Genomic DNA, 17,859 nt, shown 5'->3' with positions numbered 1-17,859 from the left:
CCCGCCTGCACGGTAAGCAGACCACGCGGCCCAGAGAGGGGGCACAGCCGCCCGCCTGCGCCGGTAGACAGACCACCCTAAATGGAGTAGGGGCCCACCCGCCCGCCTGTGCAGTAGGCAGACCACCCCAACTGGAGGAGGGGCCCAGCCGCCGCCTGCACAGTAGGCAGACCACGCGGCCCGGAGAGGGGGCACAACCGCCCCCAGGCGCAGTAGACAGACCACCCCAACTGGAGGAGGGGCCCAGCCGCCTGCCCCTGCGGTCACCTGACCGAGCTCTGGACAAACATAAGGTCTCCCCAACACCCCCACCTCATCAAACACCTTATGAGAAAAACTGATGGAACTCATCTTGGAAAATCCCACCATCCCTTAAAACCCATCAACCGGTGGGCGTGGCTACCAGTTGGGTTCTGCAGCGGATCAGGCACCTGGTTTACATCTCAGAGAATAAGAGTAGAGAGGCCACAGGTGGAAGCTCAAGTCCTCTCACACTGACTACCACCACCACCCTGAACCCAGACTCAAGCTAGGAATTGACAATGCCACCAACTGGAAGAAAACAAAACAGAGTTCTGAGAGACATTTTTTTTGCTTTATTTTTTTCTCTTCTCTCTCTCTTTTCATCCATTCATCCAGTCTCCTCTACCCTTCCCCCTCTGGTCCTTGCAACCTCAACATATGTGAAACCAAGAATTGTGCATGAAAAAGGTCTTTAACGACTGAATCACTAGAATAATATAATATGGAGGAATTGCATATGCCCCACCTCCCTCCCCCCCTTTTATTTCTTTTCTTTTTTCTCTTATTTTCTTTTTCCCGCTCTCTTTTTTCTCTTTCTTTCCTTGTTATTTGTTTTTCTCCTTCTTACTCCCCCTATCCCAACAGATACAACATATTGGAATCCATGGGACACAATGAAAGCAGTTCTAAGAGGAAAATTCATTGCTTGGAGTTCATTCCTTAAAAAAAGAAAAAACCAACAAATAAATGATCTCGCACTTCATCTCAAAACCCTAGAAAAAGCAGAGCAAAACAATAGCAAAAGTAGTAGAAGGCAAGAAATAATTAAAATCAGAGCTGAAATCAATGAAATTGAAACAAAAGAAACAATTGAAAAAATTGACAAAACTAAAAGTTGGTTCTTTGAAAAAATAAATAAGATCGACAGACCCTTAGCCATGCTAACGAAGAGAAGAAGAGAGAGAACTCAAATTACTAGCATACGGGATGAAAAAGGCAATATCACAACAGACAGTACAGAAATAAAGAAGATAATTGGAAATTATTTTTAATCCTTATACTCCAATAAAATAGAACACAGTGAAGGCATCGATATATTTCTTAAGTCATATGATCTGCCCAGATTGAGTCCGGGGGATATACACAACCTAAACAGACCAATATCAAGTGAGGAAACAGAAGAAGCCATCAAAAGACTACCAACTAAGAAAAGCCCAGGACCGGATGGGTATACAGCAGAGTTTTACAAAACCTTTAAAGAAGAACTAATACCAATAATTTTCAAGCTATTTCAGGAAATAGAAAAAGAGGAAGAACTTCCAAATTCATTCTATGAGGCAAACATCACCCTGATTCCTAAACTAGATAAAGACACTTCAAAGAAAGAAAACTACAGACCAATATCTCTAATGAACCTAGATGCAAAAATCCTCAATAAAATTATGGCAAATCGGACACAGAAACATATCAAAAAGATCGTGCATCATGATCAAGTAGGATTCATCCCTGGGATGCAAGGCTGGTTCAATATACGGAAATCAATAAATGTTTTTCACCACATCAATAGACTTAAAGATAAGAACCATATGATCATCTCGATAGATGCAGAAAAAGCATTCGATAAAGTACAGCATCCCTTTATGTTCAAAACACTAGAAAAACTAGGGATAACAGGAACATACCTCAATATTGTAAAAGCTATCTATGCTAAGCCTCAGGCTAGCATCATTCTGAACAGAGAAAAATTGAAGGCATTCCCTCTAAAATCTGGAACAAGACAGGGATGCCCTCTCTCACCACTTCTGTTCAACATAGTTCTCGAAACACTGGCCAGAGCAATTAGACAGACAAAAGAAATTAAAGGCATAAAAATAGGAAAAGAAGAACTTAAATTATCACTATTTGTGGACAACATGATTCTATACCTAGCAGATCCAAAAGGATCTACAAAGAAACTACTAGAGCTAATAAATGAATTCAGCAAAGTGGCAGGATATAAAATCAACACACATAAATCAAAGGTATTCCTGTATATCAGTGACAAATCTTCTGAAATGGAAATGAGGGCAACCACCCCATTCACAATATCCTCAAAAAAAATAAAATACTTGGGAATCAACCTAACAAAAGAGGTGAAAGATTTATACAATGAAAACTACAGAACCCTAAAGAAAGAAATAGAAGAAGATCTTAGAAGATGGAAAAATATACCCTGTTCATGAATAAGCAGAACTAACATCATCAAAATGGCGATATTACCAAAAGTTCTCTATAGGTTTAATGCAATGCCAATCAAAATCCCAATGGCATTTCTTGTAGAAATAGATAAAGCAATCATGATATTCATATGAAAAAATAAAAGACCCAGAATAGCAAAAGCAATTCCAAGCAGGAAGAGTGAATCAGGCGGTATAGCGATACCAGACTTCAAACTATACTACAGAGCAATAGTAACAAAAACAGCATGGTACTGGTACCAAAACAGGCGGGTGGACCAATGGTACAGAATAGAGGACACAGAGACCAATCTACAAAATTACAACTATCTTATATTTGACAAAGGGGCTAAAAGCATGCAATGGAGGAAGGATAGCATCTTCAACAAACGGTGTTGGGAAAACTGGAAATCCATATGCAACAAAATGAAACTGAATCCCTTTCTCTCACCATGCACAAAAGTTAACTCAAAAGGGATCAAGGAGCTTGATATCAAATCAGAGACTCTGTGTCTGATAGAAGAAAAAGTTGGCTCCAATCTACATATTGTGGGGTCAGGCTCCAAATTCCTTAATAGGACACCCATAGCAGAAGAGTTAAAAACAAGAATCAACAAATGGGACTTACTCAAACTAAAAAGTTTTTTCTCAGCAAGAGAAACAATAAGAGAGGTAAATAGGGAGCCTACATCCTGGGAACAAATTTTTACTCTTCACACTTCAGATAGAGCCCTAATAACCAGAGTATACTAAGAACTCAAAAAATTAAACAATAGGGGCTGGGGATGTGGCTCAAGTGGTAGCACGCTCGCCTGGCATGTGTGTGGCCCGGGTTCGATCCTCAGCACCACATACAAACAAAGATGTTGTGTCCGCTGAGAACTAATAAATAAATAAATATCAAAAATTCTCTCTCTCTCTCTCTCTTAAAAAAAAAAAAAAAATTAAACAATAAGAAAACAAATAACCCAATCAACAAATGGGCCAAGGACCTAAACAGACACTTCTCAGAGGAGGACATACAATCAATCAACAAGTACATGAAAAAATGCTCACCATCTCTAGCAGTCAGAGAAATGCAAATCAAAACCACCCTAAGATACCATCTCACTCCAGTAAGATTGGCAGCCATTATGAAGTCAAACAACAAGTGCTGGCGAGGATGTGGGGAAAAGGGTACACTTGTACATTGCTGGTGGGACTGCAAATTGGTGTGGCCAATTTGGAAAGCAGTATGGACATTCCTTGGAAAGCTGGGAATGGAACCACCATTTGACCCAGCTATTGCCCTGCTCGGACTATTCCCTAAAGACGTTAAAAGAGCGTATTATAGGGATACTGCTACATTGATGTTCATAGCAGCACAATTCACAATAGCTAGACTGTGGAACCAACCTAGATGCCCTTCAATAGATGAATGGATTAAAAAAATGTGGCATTTATACACAATGGAGTATTACTCTGCACTAAAAAATGATAAAATCATGGCATTTGCAGGGAAATGGATGGCATTAGAGAAGATTATGCTAAGTGAGGCTAGCCAATCCCTAAAAAACAAATGCCAAATGTCTTCTTTGATATAAGGAGAGCAACTAAGAACAGAGCAGGGAGGAAAAGCATAAGAAGAAGATTAACATTAAACAGGGACGAGAGGTAGGAGGGAAAGGGAGAGAGAAGGGAAATTGCATGGAAATGGAAGGAGACCTTCATTGTTATACAAAATTACATATAAGAGGAAGTGAGGGGAAAGGGTAAAAAAAAAAACGAGAGAGAGAAATGAATGACAGTAGATGGGGTAGAGAGAGAAGATGGGAGGGGAGGGGAGGGGAGGGGGGATAGTAGAGAATAGGAAAGGCAGCAGAATACAACAGACACTAGTATGGCAATATGTAAAAACGTGGATGTGTCACAGATGAGATTCTGCAATCTGTATACGGGGTAAAAATGGGAGTTCATAACCCAATTGAATCAAATGTATGAAATATGATATGTCAAGAACTATGTAATGTTTTGAACAACTAATAATAAAAAATAAAAATAAAAAATAAATAAATAAAAGAACAGAAAAAAATAAATGTAATACAGGTTTACTTACATATTGCTTATATAAAATGCTTGGAATTAGAAATGTGTCAGGTTTCAAAATTTTTCAGATTTTGGGAATATTTTCATAGACTAGTTAAGCATGCATCCCTTATTCAAAGATTTGCAATCTGAAAAGCTCTCATATCCACAACTTTCTGAGAATAGAACATGACACTGAAAAAGTTTCAGATTTGGGAGCTTTCCAGATTTCAGAGATGCTTGACCAATATTCAGTTCTGAAGAAAATATTTTAAAAAGAATAATCAGAGACTTTCTCTACCAGAGAGCAAAATAGGAAAGCTATAGCATATATACAATATGGAAAGATAAAGAAGAGATATACTCTCACTCCTCTTCTCTATCCAGAATTCACCTAATCCTCCCATGCTCCCCCTCCCTACCCCACTATAAGTCAGCCTCCTCATTTGTTTTTATGGGGATTGGAGAAAGGGAGTGGGCAAGGGATTAGCAAGGGCAGTGGAATATGATGGACATCATTATCCAAGGTACATGTATGAAGACACGAATTGGGTGTCAACATACTTTATATATATGAACAGATATGAAAAACTGTGGTATATATGTGTAATAAGAACTGTAATGCAAAAAAAGGTACATATATAAAGGCATGAATTGGCGTGAACATACTCTATATACAAAGACAAGAAAAATTGTACTCTATGTGTAATAAGAATTGTAATGCATTCCACAGTCATGTATTTAAAAAAATAAAATCAATAAAAGAGTAAAATATATATATATATATATATATATATGTATGTATAAAGAAGAGAGATAGTGACTAAAACAAATATTAGAAATGGATTTTGTAATATAAAAACTTAGTATGTGATAAAGACATTTTGAATAAAGGGGCCGAGCTGGTCAATAAATGATTTATGGACAACTGGCAATTCATTTTGGAAAGTACATCTTCATGCCACCTCTACAGAGGAAAATCCCATAAAAGGACCTGGAGGACCAGACCCTTAGGGTACTGAGTATGATGGAGGGACAGAGCTGCGCATCACATTTGTTTTGTTACAACACGTTTCCCAAGAACAACAGGGATTACATTTGTAAAACCGAGAGTCAGAATGATCCAGGACTTTCCAATACCAATGGTAGAAGCCAAAAGGCAACGGGCAATGCCTCTGAAAACTCTAAGGGAGGCTGAGGCAAGAGGATTGCCAGGTCAAGGCCAGCCTGGACAACTTAACAGACCCTGTTCCAAGATCAAAAGCAAACCAACAGAAAATGCGCTGAGAATATAGCTCAGTGGTAAAGTAACCCTGGGTTCAATCTCTAGTACTGCATAAAATCCAAAATGACGTGAGGGAAAATGATTTCCTTTTAGAACAGTTCTAGTCAAATCATCAACCAGTGTGAGGGTAGAACAAAGACACCATTAAAAAAGCAAGAGATCTCAAAAACTTAACCCCTCACACATGCTTTTTAAAAAAGTTATGAGATTGTATACCTTTAAAATGGGGACCTTAAGGAAAAGCAATGGCATGTGAATCAGGGATATACCACCAGAGAGAAGCAGGAAGAACCACTCCTCAGAGGCTCTGGGAGACATCTGGCCAAGAAAAGGGAATGGGAGTGCATCTGATATATTGGATGTGATTGATGAATATTTTAAGTTTCTTCAGAATTGGGGGATAAGTAGCAAGAAAATACATAAAAACAAAACAATGAGACAATTATTTTAACAACTGCTTACATCTATCAAGGGAAAACACAAGTTATATAAAAATTGAAATAAACATTAAAAATGAAAAAACCCAATAGAAAAATAGACAAATCCATCAAAGTCAATTTATTTGATTGGTACCAGGGATTGAACCCATGGGTGCTTAACCACTGAGTCATACCCCCGGCCCTTTTTATTTTGAGACAGAGTCTCCCTAAGTTGCTGAGATCAGCCTTGAACTTGTGATCCTCCTGTCTCTGTCTCTGGAATCACTGGGATTTTAGATGTGTACCACCACACCTGGTTTTATGGTCAATTTAAAGAAAAAAGAAGACAAAAAGCCACTAAATCAATTAAAAATGTCCAGTACCACCTGTAATTAAAGAAACAGTTGAAAATACTTAGGATAACTAACATTATCAAAATGTATGTGAGAAACAAGTAATTTTATATACTATTGATATGAGGTAAAATGAAATTTTTTTAGAGGACAGTATTTTAGGTGCACAAACTTCAAAGGCAACAGTTGTACTTCCATCTTTTCTAGAGAAACAATCTTGTATCATGTTTGTAACAGTCTCTGTATGATGTTGGTACCTGCCCTGCTGTAAGTATGACAGAAGACCATGCTGCAGCGGGTAAACTGGGTCTCTGTGCAGTGATATTGAAAGATCTATAAGATGTGTTTGTAGAAAAAGCAGAAAATAAGTCTTATTTATATGGAAAATTCAATTGTGTTCATATTTATGTGTGTTCATGCATAGCATATATCTGGAAAAAAGATAAACTTCAGCAATTAGCACTGAATAAGAACATTCGTGGATATTCATGTATGTTTGAGTCTTCCCCCGACCCGTGTGGGCAGCTGAAATTAAGGTCACTTGTGTGAATTTCCAGGGACATCAAATAAAACACAGACACACGCTTTACCTTTAAACAAGCTTCAGGACGACTTTTCTGCCCTCGGCCTCAGGCTCCCCAAATGGGTGAGCAAGAGAAAGTCACGAGAGGCTGGCGAGAGAGAGCAAGCACATTCGGAAGTAGGCTTTTATTGGGGGGACCCTTATTCTTAGAAAGTTCCATCCAAAAAAGGCCAGAAGGGGCAGGGTTACAAGGGACAGGTGAGTGTAATTCAACCCAGGGGCCATGGAGCAACACACCTACATCTGAAGGCACGTCCTCAACTTCCTGGACCGGGGCAATGTCCAGGTCACTATAAGATGTAGTGACTGGTCAAAGCCTCTCGGCTCTAGGATGGAAGGTACAAATCATTCAGAGTGGCTCCCCATAGTTGGGTATACATACTTATATCTAGTGAATGTTCTGGCATAGATTTTGTATATATATATTACACACACCTTTCATTCAATATTAAAAAAAAATCATTGCAGTCATGAATTTTCTATCATTTTAAAAACATGCATTTAAATAAGCTTTACCTTTAAAGTATCCTATGTCATAGACAGACATATACAATGTGGAAGATTAAGCAAACATAATATAGCTTAAATTATTCCCAATCTCTCCCATTCATAAATAATTTCAAGAAAATATGTGGCTGTAATATTCATCCCTATTTTTTCTTCCCACACAAGACAATGGCAAACATAAATATGTCTAGATGACAAATGATTGGAAGTCTATAGTCATTGTATGAAAGCCAGAAAAAGGATGCTAAGTGCTAATGTGTGAATACATAAGCATGGACACACACACACATGAAACATCAGCCCTCTATTCTCTAAATTCCTTTGCTCATTCTTCATTTGAATGTCTTTCTGAATCACACAATTTTAAATTTTGGAAAGTTACTAGCTAGAATTAACTCTGAAACAGGGCCTAGAGAGCCAACAATCCCCACCGCTGGGCACAGGACGCCCAGGTCAGAGCGTGTCTATACCTTAGGCTTTTCCTGGACACTGGGCAGGTCCTCCTGGGACAGCTCCACCACTTGATGCAACTTCTTATGAAGCTCATCCATTTTCTGCTTTAATAGCTGCTCTTCAAAAGCATTTGCTTCTTTCTTTTTCATATAATGTCTGTCTTCATTTACTTAAGGAAAAAGAAAGGTTTATATGCAAAGTTTAAATTCAGTTTATCAGAGGAATACACAACAAATGGATAAAAAGTCCAATTTTAAGATGGCAAGTTCTATTTTAAGATGGGAACATTTTTCAGTCTTTTCCATATTTACAATCTTTATATGCCCTTAGCACAGTAACTATTAAATTCAGAGTATAAGTTGCAAAAATTTATGATGATCAAGTCTATTTGGTAATAGCACAGTATCTTATTAAATGCTTCTCATAAAACAATTGGGATTGTGCTAATCATTTGAAAATAACTGATCATTTCAGTTTTTAAAAAAGATATGATTCTCTAGGAAGTAAAAATAAAAGAGTTGGGGCATCAAGCATGCTGTCAGTCACACAGCCTAAAACTGGCTCATGAGACAAAGTAGACTCTGGCTGGACACTTTCAGGCTGTGGCATGTGAAGGAAAAAATTATCCAGGCATAACTCAAAATGGATCCTCCAAGAATACTGACTGACTTTTTGTTGTTGACCAAATATGAAAAATAATGAGCAAAAAAAAAAAAAAGGCTCACGGAGTGCATATGGTCCAACACTATAGACAGTATAAAAGTCCCGAGTGGAGCAAGGCTCCATCTTCCACATGGTTATAGCAAGAGCCAAGTGCAAATGCTGGTGTTAAGGCACACCCTGTTCCCTGTAGGGAGCAAATCTCAGTCTACTCTGCAGTCTCTATGACTAACCCTAACCCTAACCCCTAAGACAACACTTTGATCAGGGGTCTCCTTCAGTATGTTTTGTTTGTAGTAGGTGCAGAACTTGGAAAATCTCTTCTGAACTTCAGTTCCTTTCACAGTACAAATGACTTACAGCTTTAGAATAACTATATACAGAAGTTCAACTCCATACAGATAATATTGAAAACATTTAAAATACTATTTCACTAAGGCTAAGGTGATACTGGCATGAATATCTAGCTCAGGGCTGGTTCAGCCATGGGCTCGGCTGTCAATACGTGAACACAAGTCTTGAACAAACATAGCTGCTACGCTGGTGTTTAACAGAGACTGCTAGGCTTCTGACAGGACGAGCTGGAGACATTTTTTAAAGTCTTTCAGCATAGTCAATTATTTGACCAAAAATGTAATTACTCATTATTTTAATTGACATAAAAACAACTCAAAATATAAGACTATAAGACCAAATACCCCATTGTTCATGCTTCCTCCGTTGATTGTATTTCTGGGCTCTCAGTTCTTCAAAGGAAAATTCTGATTCTCCATGAATAAGCTTTTCCTTCCAATACATAACGACCTGTTGAACATCAGCTCTGGCTGCTGAAGACGAGGGCACAGGGTACTCTGATTTAGAAATCATGATCACCCTTTGTTCCCTACAGGGGAAAACACATCACTTACAACAGTGTATGGAAATAATTCTGGAAGGAAACTAAGTAATAGAACTATGCAATGATTGTACTTGCATATTTGACTCTTTATCACAAGCTGAAGGTATTGTTCCAGACACTTCTGAACCCTAAAATACAGAAAACAAACAGAAGCATTTATTTACTGAAAAGAAAACTTCACACAAATTACCTCATAAATCAATATGACAATATATGAGTAGAAAGGCTTCTTAATCTCCAGTAGATTTCTACATGTTCTTGGTAAAATTTCAATTAATAGCTAAAGCTTTAGTTTGCATCATCATTGGTAGTATAATTTTTGCAACAAAAAGAGCCCATAAACCTTTAAAAAAAAAAATCCATTAAAAATTTCTTCTGGTATTACTGAGGTTGTGGATGCCAATAGCTGAAGCTCTGGGTTTTTAAACTGGCTCCAGTTGGGTATGAATCAAGGTAGGGATCCTGGGCCTATGAAAGAGGAAAGCAGAACAAGGAGGAAGAGGGTCTTGGTAGGAGAAAAACTGCTGGGGAGGAAGTGAACAGGAGGTTGTATGGAGAGGGCCCTTAGGTCCCATAACAAGTTATATTTGTGAGTTGAGTATAAATTTAGGTTAGATGGCCACGGGCCCAGAAAGCTGACATGGGAACAGGCAGCTGACATGGATGTTAAGTCACAGGAGACAAGGTTAAAGAAAAGAGATGCCAAGGTGGATACAGAAAGGAGCCAGGAGGACGGTTCAATACCACTCCTAGTTTCTGTACAACCTACAATAGTCACCATTACCTGATTCTTAGAGATGGAGGCTGAGTCCTTTCCTTGACTTGATTTTGATGGTACCATTTGGTTTAAAATTGAAGCATTATGCAGAGGTTCCGAGGTCCTAGCTATAAGGGAAAACAGGATAAAATAAGGAGAAATAAGAGAAAAATCATAGTAACCAAAATTATCACACAATACATCCCCTTGATCTTTCAGTAAGCAGCACAAGAAATAAATCAATTCAATCACACTGCCTCAGAAAATGGAACTAAAATATTTTGTAAGTAAGTATTTTAGAGACAATTTTGGACCAAATCAAAATGTTCAAGAAGTACCCCAAATAACTGTAAAACTGGTTATTTAATCAGGATAGGATAGTCAATGAAAATTGCTGAAATGTGGTATTTATTTCTAAGGGAAATAAAGCCCTGCCATGTTTCCTAAAGTTGCCATCAAATACACTTGATTCAATTCAGAACAGATGGAGTTCAGAGTATCTCTTTTTGATTTTGTTTTTTAAATCCCCAAAATAGAGTGAAATCATCAAGTAGATTTGTCTCCTTTAAAGTGCATTATTACCAAAGTGTCTTCCCCATTACCTGAGACAGTATAGTTTGGTTTTCATTAAATACTAGAAGGATTTGCTTTTTAAAGGGAAAAGAAATCAGCAAAAATTAGCAACTAAATTACCAACAATCTGACACTACAGAAAGTATTATTTTACCTTGAGCTGGCAAATGGGTTTCAGTGAGACGTGTCTGAAATAACCTAAATGATAGAAAAGGCATCGGTATAGATTTTAAGTTTACAGTCTAATATATACTGTATTAAAGTAGAAATTAAAGGTAACAGCTTACTATATGTTAATAAAGACCAAGGTTGAAGTAATATAGTCAGACAAAATGCTAGGAATATTTTCATATCTGATGTACATATATTAAAAAAATTCCTCAAGTCTGTAAATGTTATAATAGAGTGTTTGGACTCCTACTTTGGTTATTTTACCAATTTGGAACAAAATGAATATTAATATTTGGGAGAAAGAAGTGAAAGTACAAAGCTTAGACCACTTATTCAAAAGGTATCTAGATCCATTACTGCCCATGCTCTGTGAGGACATCTCAAACGGGTCACTTCACAGCAATTTTACACATCAACTCTGTGGAATTACATGCAATTCCTAAGCCTGACATTGGTGGGTAATGCAAGCAAGAGTGCATACTAAAAAGAGAAGAGATCCACAACCAAATGCTAAACCTTGTTTTGCTCTTAATTCAAACAAACTAATGGTAGCAAAACCATTTTACATGATGGGGAAAGACTGAATATTAGGTGATACTGAAGAATTACTTTTAATTTCATAGGTGAGATTATCTACTAAGATTCTGTAAGAAATAATCTTTTGGAGAACTTATAGTAATAATTGGGATAAACTATTTAGCTATTTCGAATCTCCTATAAAAGTCCTCAGCACAGAAAAAACATGATCAAATGTAATAATTATGGAAAGTAGGTAACGGTAACATTTCTGAGCAGTTTCTTTTCTTTACTCTGTAGTGACCAAATTTTCCACAAGATTTCCCCATAAAATAGATAACAATAAATGTAAAAGCAAACATTTCCTCTCCAAGTAGGAAATGCCAGGAGGAGCTGTACTTAGAAGCTACCTGTACTGCTGTTGCAAGAGCTCTTGAGGTTCAGCCTGGTTTTGAATTCCTCTCCGAAACACAGCACTGGCCTGCTGCAGCTCCCCTTGGGCTTCCAGATGCCCTGCCCAGGAAATGTACAGAGGAGATGACTGGATTCCAATCCCCTGGTTGTACAGAAACTCAAAAAACTGATGTGGGTCACTGTTGTATTCAGCCTACAGGAACCCAGAAGAAAAGCACAGAAGAACAATGAGGCAAGGGTGGAGGAAAGATGTTAAGAGCTGGGCTGGGGCTGTGACTCAGAGGTAGAGCGCTTGCCTAGCATGTGTGAGGCCCTGGGCTCCATCCTCAGCACTACATAAAGTAAAATAAAGACATTGTGTCCACCAATAACTAAAAAATAAATATTTTAAAAAAAAGATGTTAAGAGCTACAGGGGTGCAGTTGGATAAGAAGAATAATTTCTAATGTTTTAGAGCATAGTAGGGTAATTATGGTTGGCAAATAATATTTCAAAATAGAGGGGTGCATGCAGGAGACAGAGCCAAATTGGCATTTATGAATGAATGTTCCCAACACAAAGAAATGATAAATATATGAGGTGATGGATACTGTATCCCATAAATGTGAACAATTATTATGTGTCAACTAAAAATTTTAAAAATATATAAATACCAAAATAAATTTAAAAACAAAAAAAATAAAACACAGAACTGCTAATCTGGGTCAGCCCAGAATCTAGCTGGCCCTCCACCTTTCTGTACTTGTGGAGGCTTGAGGATATACTATGTAGGCGAAGGTGTGTATGGTTCTCTGGTCACAAGCCTAAGTTAGGATCATTCCTTTCCTTGACATTCAATATCCCCAAAATTACCCAAACTATTTCCTTAGACAGTAAGTCTATAAAAACTCATCACATGAAGTATTACTTGTGTCTTGCTCTGAGCTTGCTCAAGGTCCATAGGGGCCTCCAACAAGTACTCTGTAATTCAGTGAACGAATTCATGTTTGCCTTATCCACTCCACTCGTGATTTTTTATATCTCCAAGCCTTTGACTTCCAGGTCGAAGAGATGCAATCTTCAGGCCTGAGCCTTCATTCTCCCCTTAGTACTAAGTGTAGTTTCTGAGAGCCAGAATGCTCCCCACTGTTTACTCCCTGGAGCTCCCCTGGCACCTAGGAGTTTCCTGCTCATCACGTTTCCTACCCAACAAACCCTCTTTTACTTTTTGGTTTCTATTCCATGTTGGAACATGTGCAAACTTGAAATAAAGGAGAATTTAAAAACTGAATCAATGATTCCACTATACAGAGCCAAGGCTATACACATCTCTAGTAATCCAACCTTTAAAAATTTATGAATGGAAACAAGGAATTAAAATAAAAGGCAGTTTAAAAGATCTTAAAATATAGGTCAAAAAACAAAAGTTCAACATGATTACAGATTTGATTATCGATATGAAAGTATACTCACAAATTTTAAACAATAATTGATGAATCTTGGGTCATTGTGGTATCTCTTCTTAAATAAAAATTCCTTCATTAAATGTTCTAGTAGCATTATCAAGTAGTCTTTATTATCAGGAAAATTCTCTTCTACCCACTGCATATAGCTAGAAAAATATGGATAATGTTAATTTTCCATAGTACAACATATAGTTGGTTTAAAGGAAAAAACAAAAACAATGCCCCTACCCCTCAAATCCAAATGCTAACCTTTCCCATTCACCAAGTGGGTCATTTCCTTTGTAGCTCTGCATATGGGCTTCAAACATTCTAGAACAAAGAAAAGAATGCACATGAAATATTATGGATAATTTATAAGAGCAAAATATTTAATTATATATGATTTAAATCATATATTATGTTTATTATATATTTATCATATATCTATATATTGTATTATATTATATAATATATTATATATGTGATTTATATACCTTAAAATAGAAACCTTAAATACCAACCTAAAAGCTATATAAAATTTAAAAGAGCTCTCAGAGGTGGTCAAAAAACTCAAAACAGTATTTTTCCAGAGGAAAGTTCATCCCTAGCTCTATCCCAGAGTCTCCTGCTTCCGTCCCTGGTCCCCAGGGTTGCTAACCACCCTGAGGGTCAGTGCCTGGAAACTTGCTGCCCCTCTCCTAACAGTGGGATATAAGTAGGCCCTGCTCAGATCCCTTCTCTTGCTTTCCAGGAGCACAGCGGAGACTGAGTTAGAATAAGATCCAATAAGGGCTTGCCAGCAGGTGGATAAACAAGATTCCACAACTGGACACTCCAGATAGAGTTCATTTCCTGGGCCCCAATGTAACACAAAGTTCCTGAGGAAGAAAAGGTGATTGGCAGTTTCCATGAATCAGTCACTAGAATTCCCATAGAACTGTTTCCCTGACTTCCAAATACCCAAACACATCTTAAAAAAAAAAAAAAAAATCAACCAAGCAAAGCAAAACTCTTGTGGCAGTTCAGGTGCTAGTGGGGCAAACAAGCAAAAAGAAATTAAATAGTGTCAGGTTACATTAAGTACCAAGAAGAAAAAACAAACCAAATAGAAGGGGTAAGAGTTACTATTTTCAGGTAGGGTGGTCAGGGAAGGCCTGCCTCTGAGGGCACTGACGGGATACCACCAGAAAGCCACAGAGCTATCTTGGGAGAAAATGGTCAAGGCTGAGAGAACTTCAGGAGCCAGCCTCTTCCAGGAACAGAAAGTGAGCCAGTGTGGCTTTAGTGTGATAAGCGGGGGAAGTTCTAATTTGCATTTTAAAAGTCTTCCTTTCTCCTTGTGAAGATGGTAGGGATGGGAACAAAGTGAGAATCGGATAGGAAGCTACTGAAACACCCCAGTGACTGGTGGTGAGTTGGACTACATGTGGGGAGTCTGGCACCTCTCTTCGGGCAAGGAAAGGGCTTCCTGATGGGACTGTGTTCTGGGTATGAGTCAAGATGAGAAGGACTCCTAGGTTTGCTATCTGAGAAATCATTAGTTTTTTTTGAAAAAGGGATTTTAAAGCAATACTTTGGTAAGAGACAAGAACACCCACCTCAAAATACTTCTTTGGCATATTTCAAGATGGATAGTCAGAGAACTGCAGACAGAAATGGCTCTGAAAAACTATTCTAAGAAAAACTTGCATCAATTCATATTAGCAAGGTAAACAGATCGATTTTCTCTAAGTCCACCTTAACTCCTCATTTCCCTTCTGTTTTTTATTTTGATGCTCCCAGGGTCTTGCACAGGATAAAATCTGTATACCTTTTCTCTTATTAATCTATTTATTGTCAATTTATTCCACACACTCAATTAAGGATCCTCAGAAAGTAGAGAATCTTAAACTATACTTTATTCTAGCTATCACCTCCACAGACAAATGAAATCATTGTGTCTTAAGACTAAAAATCCAGAAGCCATGATAGGAAAAGCCAGAAAAGTTCAACTATATAGTAATGAAATGCTTCTACATGTCAAATAAACGAAATTTTTTAAAACTTTCCAAGTCAAAAGAGAAATGATAAACTGGAAAAACAAAAGGACTTCTAGAAATTGAGAAGCAAAGTTATAAACCCAATTTGTGAATTGAGCAAAGGAATAAAAAAGCATTTCACAAAGAAATACAAATGGCTCTTAAATTTGAAAAGATGTTAAACCTCTCTCATAAGAGAAATTCACTGTCAATAAGATACAACTTAATCAATAGATTTTGCAAAAAAAAATTTTAAACACAACAAAAGTATACAGGTAAGCAATGGAAGCAGGCACACTCAAATCTTGCTTGTAGGTATCTTACCAATATCCCAGATGGATTTGCTCTTCATCCAGGAAAAACACTTTCAGGAATCTAGAAAACTGATACATCTGGGTATATGCAAAATACCATTGCCATTATGTACATTTTTTTTTAACTACAACACTGTTTGTAACAGCAAGATATTGTCAACAACCCAAGTGTCTGTCATTGAGGATCTTTGGATCAATTATGGTATATGAAATATTAAACAGTTGTCTAAAAAAATGAAAAAAAAAAAAGAGTGCTGTGTATTGATAGAAATCTCCAAGGATATCTTAGACAAAAAAAGAATGGAGTTGCTCTGCTACATTTCATGTGAAATGAAGGCAGGAAATGTACACACACAGACACATACATATACATACATATACATACACTTTAATAACGTTAAGTATTTCTATGTCTAAGAAGAATCACTTGAAAAAAAAACTAATAAATAAATAAACAAAGGATACATATGATAGGGTGAGAGTAGACAGGTACAGGAATTGTCAGTGAATACTTTCCAAATCTTTCTAAAACCATACAAATATATTATCTATTTTTAAACCTTAAAAATGATTACTTATAAATTTGAATCTTTCTCATGCCTCATAACAGAGGAACAAATCCCTATAATGCCAGAACTTTTCCTCCAAAATGTGTAATAAACATAACCTTTGCCCAAAGTAATTCATGTTCACACCAACCACATTCTCCAGGAAAATGGCTTAAATACACTAATAATAAATCAACCCGTTCATTAGAGCAAATTAGTCTTTAGAAAGTCAAGATAAGGGCTGAAATACAGATTTCCCTTTAAAAATGGGGTAGAGGGATAGGACTTCCAAAGAAAAAGTCTTAAAGGATTTTTGTTTTGAGTATATTGACAACCTCTCTTGTGATCCCCAAATATCTGGTAAAACTAACCCGTTTTACTTCTGCCACATATGATTTAACCGTTTCAAATGTTTTTTTAATCACAGGCTGGGCAAGTCACACAGGCTATGTGAATAGATGAGTCGACAATAAGCAAGGCACTTTTTTCATTTAAGTGCTGTGTACTAAAAGAGCAGTAGGATTATGAGTAAGAGAGCTATTGTAAATTCTCTCCCTCTGTAGTATAACTTTTAAATGGGAGACTTAAGACACGCAAGGGGGGGTCTTGATGGACTGGACACTCTCCTCCCACAGCGGCGCCCCATGCCCACGGATGGGTTTCCTTAAGGAACAGCAAGACCTTCGAGGGCCTCCCAAGCTGCCGCAATGCCCCTAAACGGTCGGCGTGGCCGCAGATCTCGAGTCGCCAGGGTCTCAGTGGGACCACCCTCTACTCGGTGACTCGGAAGTGGCCCGCAGCCTTGAGGCGAGGGGGGGCCCAGACCAGGAACGCAGGCAGGTCGGTGCCAAGGGCCCAGGGGCGGAGGGCCAGAGCCCTAACTGTCCCAGCCCCCTCAGGGGCCCAGAGTCGGGGATCATGCGCTCGCGGCGCCCACACCCCACTAGCCGGACACTCACTGAAAGACATTTTCCGGGTTATCCATGGCGAGAGGACGCAGGCCGGCTGCAGGACCACAGACAACGAAAGCTAGTAGCACCGCCGATTTGAATCTCCCGCGCAGCCACAGTCGCGGTGCCGAGCGTTGGCAAGGCGCCTGGCCATTGGCTGTGGCAGCAGACGGTCTGGCCAATCGCCGAGGCCGTTGCCGGAAGACCAAGTCCCGCCCCTTGCGCGCTGGTGGCCCCTTCCCACTTCCGGCCGGCTGAGGCGAGAAGAGAGTGTGCGGCCGCTGGGCGGCCAGGGGAAGCCGGTGTGGCTCCCCTGTAGGGATTTCTTTCTTTCTTTCTCTCTTTCTCTCTCTCCCTCTCTCCCTCCCTCCCTCCCTCCCTCCCTCCCTCCCTCCCTCTCTCTCTCTCTCTCTCTCTCTCTCTCTCTCTCTCTCTCTTCTTTCTTTCTACCTCTCCAAGTTGGAAAGTTGGAACTGGTTTACGTAATGTCACG

At 38.5% G+C, this 17,859-nt stretch overlaps 1 protein-coding gene across 1 annotated transcript in view; it reads right to left on the bottom strand.

The window, feature by feature from the left end:
* Bub1 (BUB1 mitotic checkpoint serine/threonine kinase) overlaps nt 1-17,458 on the bottom strand; it is a 49,886-nt gene extending 32,428 nt beyond the window's left edge. The window contains exons 1-9 of the mRNA XM_027952068.2: nt 17,376-17,458; nt 13,807-13,866; nt 13,565-13,703; nt 12,109-12,305; nt 11,166-11,209; nt 10,466-10,566; nt 9,757-9,809; nt 9,482-9,666; nt 8,141-8,292 (exon numbers count right to left, since the gene is read on the bottom strand). Coding sequence (XP_027807869.1) covers nt 8,141-8,292; nt 9,482-9,666; nt 9,757-9,809; nt 10,466-10,566; nt 11,166-11,209; nt 12,109-12,305; nt 13,565-13,703; nt 13,807-13,866; nt 17,376-17,401 — 957 coding nt within the window. The 5' untranslated portion in view covers nt 17,402-17,458. The remainder of the gene's footprint in view (nt 1-8,140; nt 8,293-9,481; nt 9,667-9,756; nt 9,810-10,465; nt 10,567-11,165; nt 11,210-12,108; nt 12,306-13,564; nt 13,704-13,806; nt 13,867-17,375) is intronic.
* Between the last annotated feature and the right edge of the window lie 401 nt (nt 17,459-17,859).

Source organism: Marmota flaviventris, chromosome 14 (assembly GCF_047511675.1).
Source record: "Marmota flaviventris isolate mMarFla1 chromosome 14, mMarFla1.hap1, whole genome shotgun sequence".
Classification (NCBI taxonomy): domain Eukaryota; kingdom Metazoa; phylum Chordata; class Mammalia; order Rodentia; family Sciuridae; genus Marmota; species Marmota flaviventris.
This window is presented reverse-complemented; position numbering and strand designations above follow the sequence as displayed.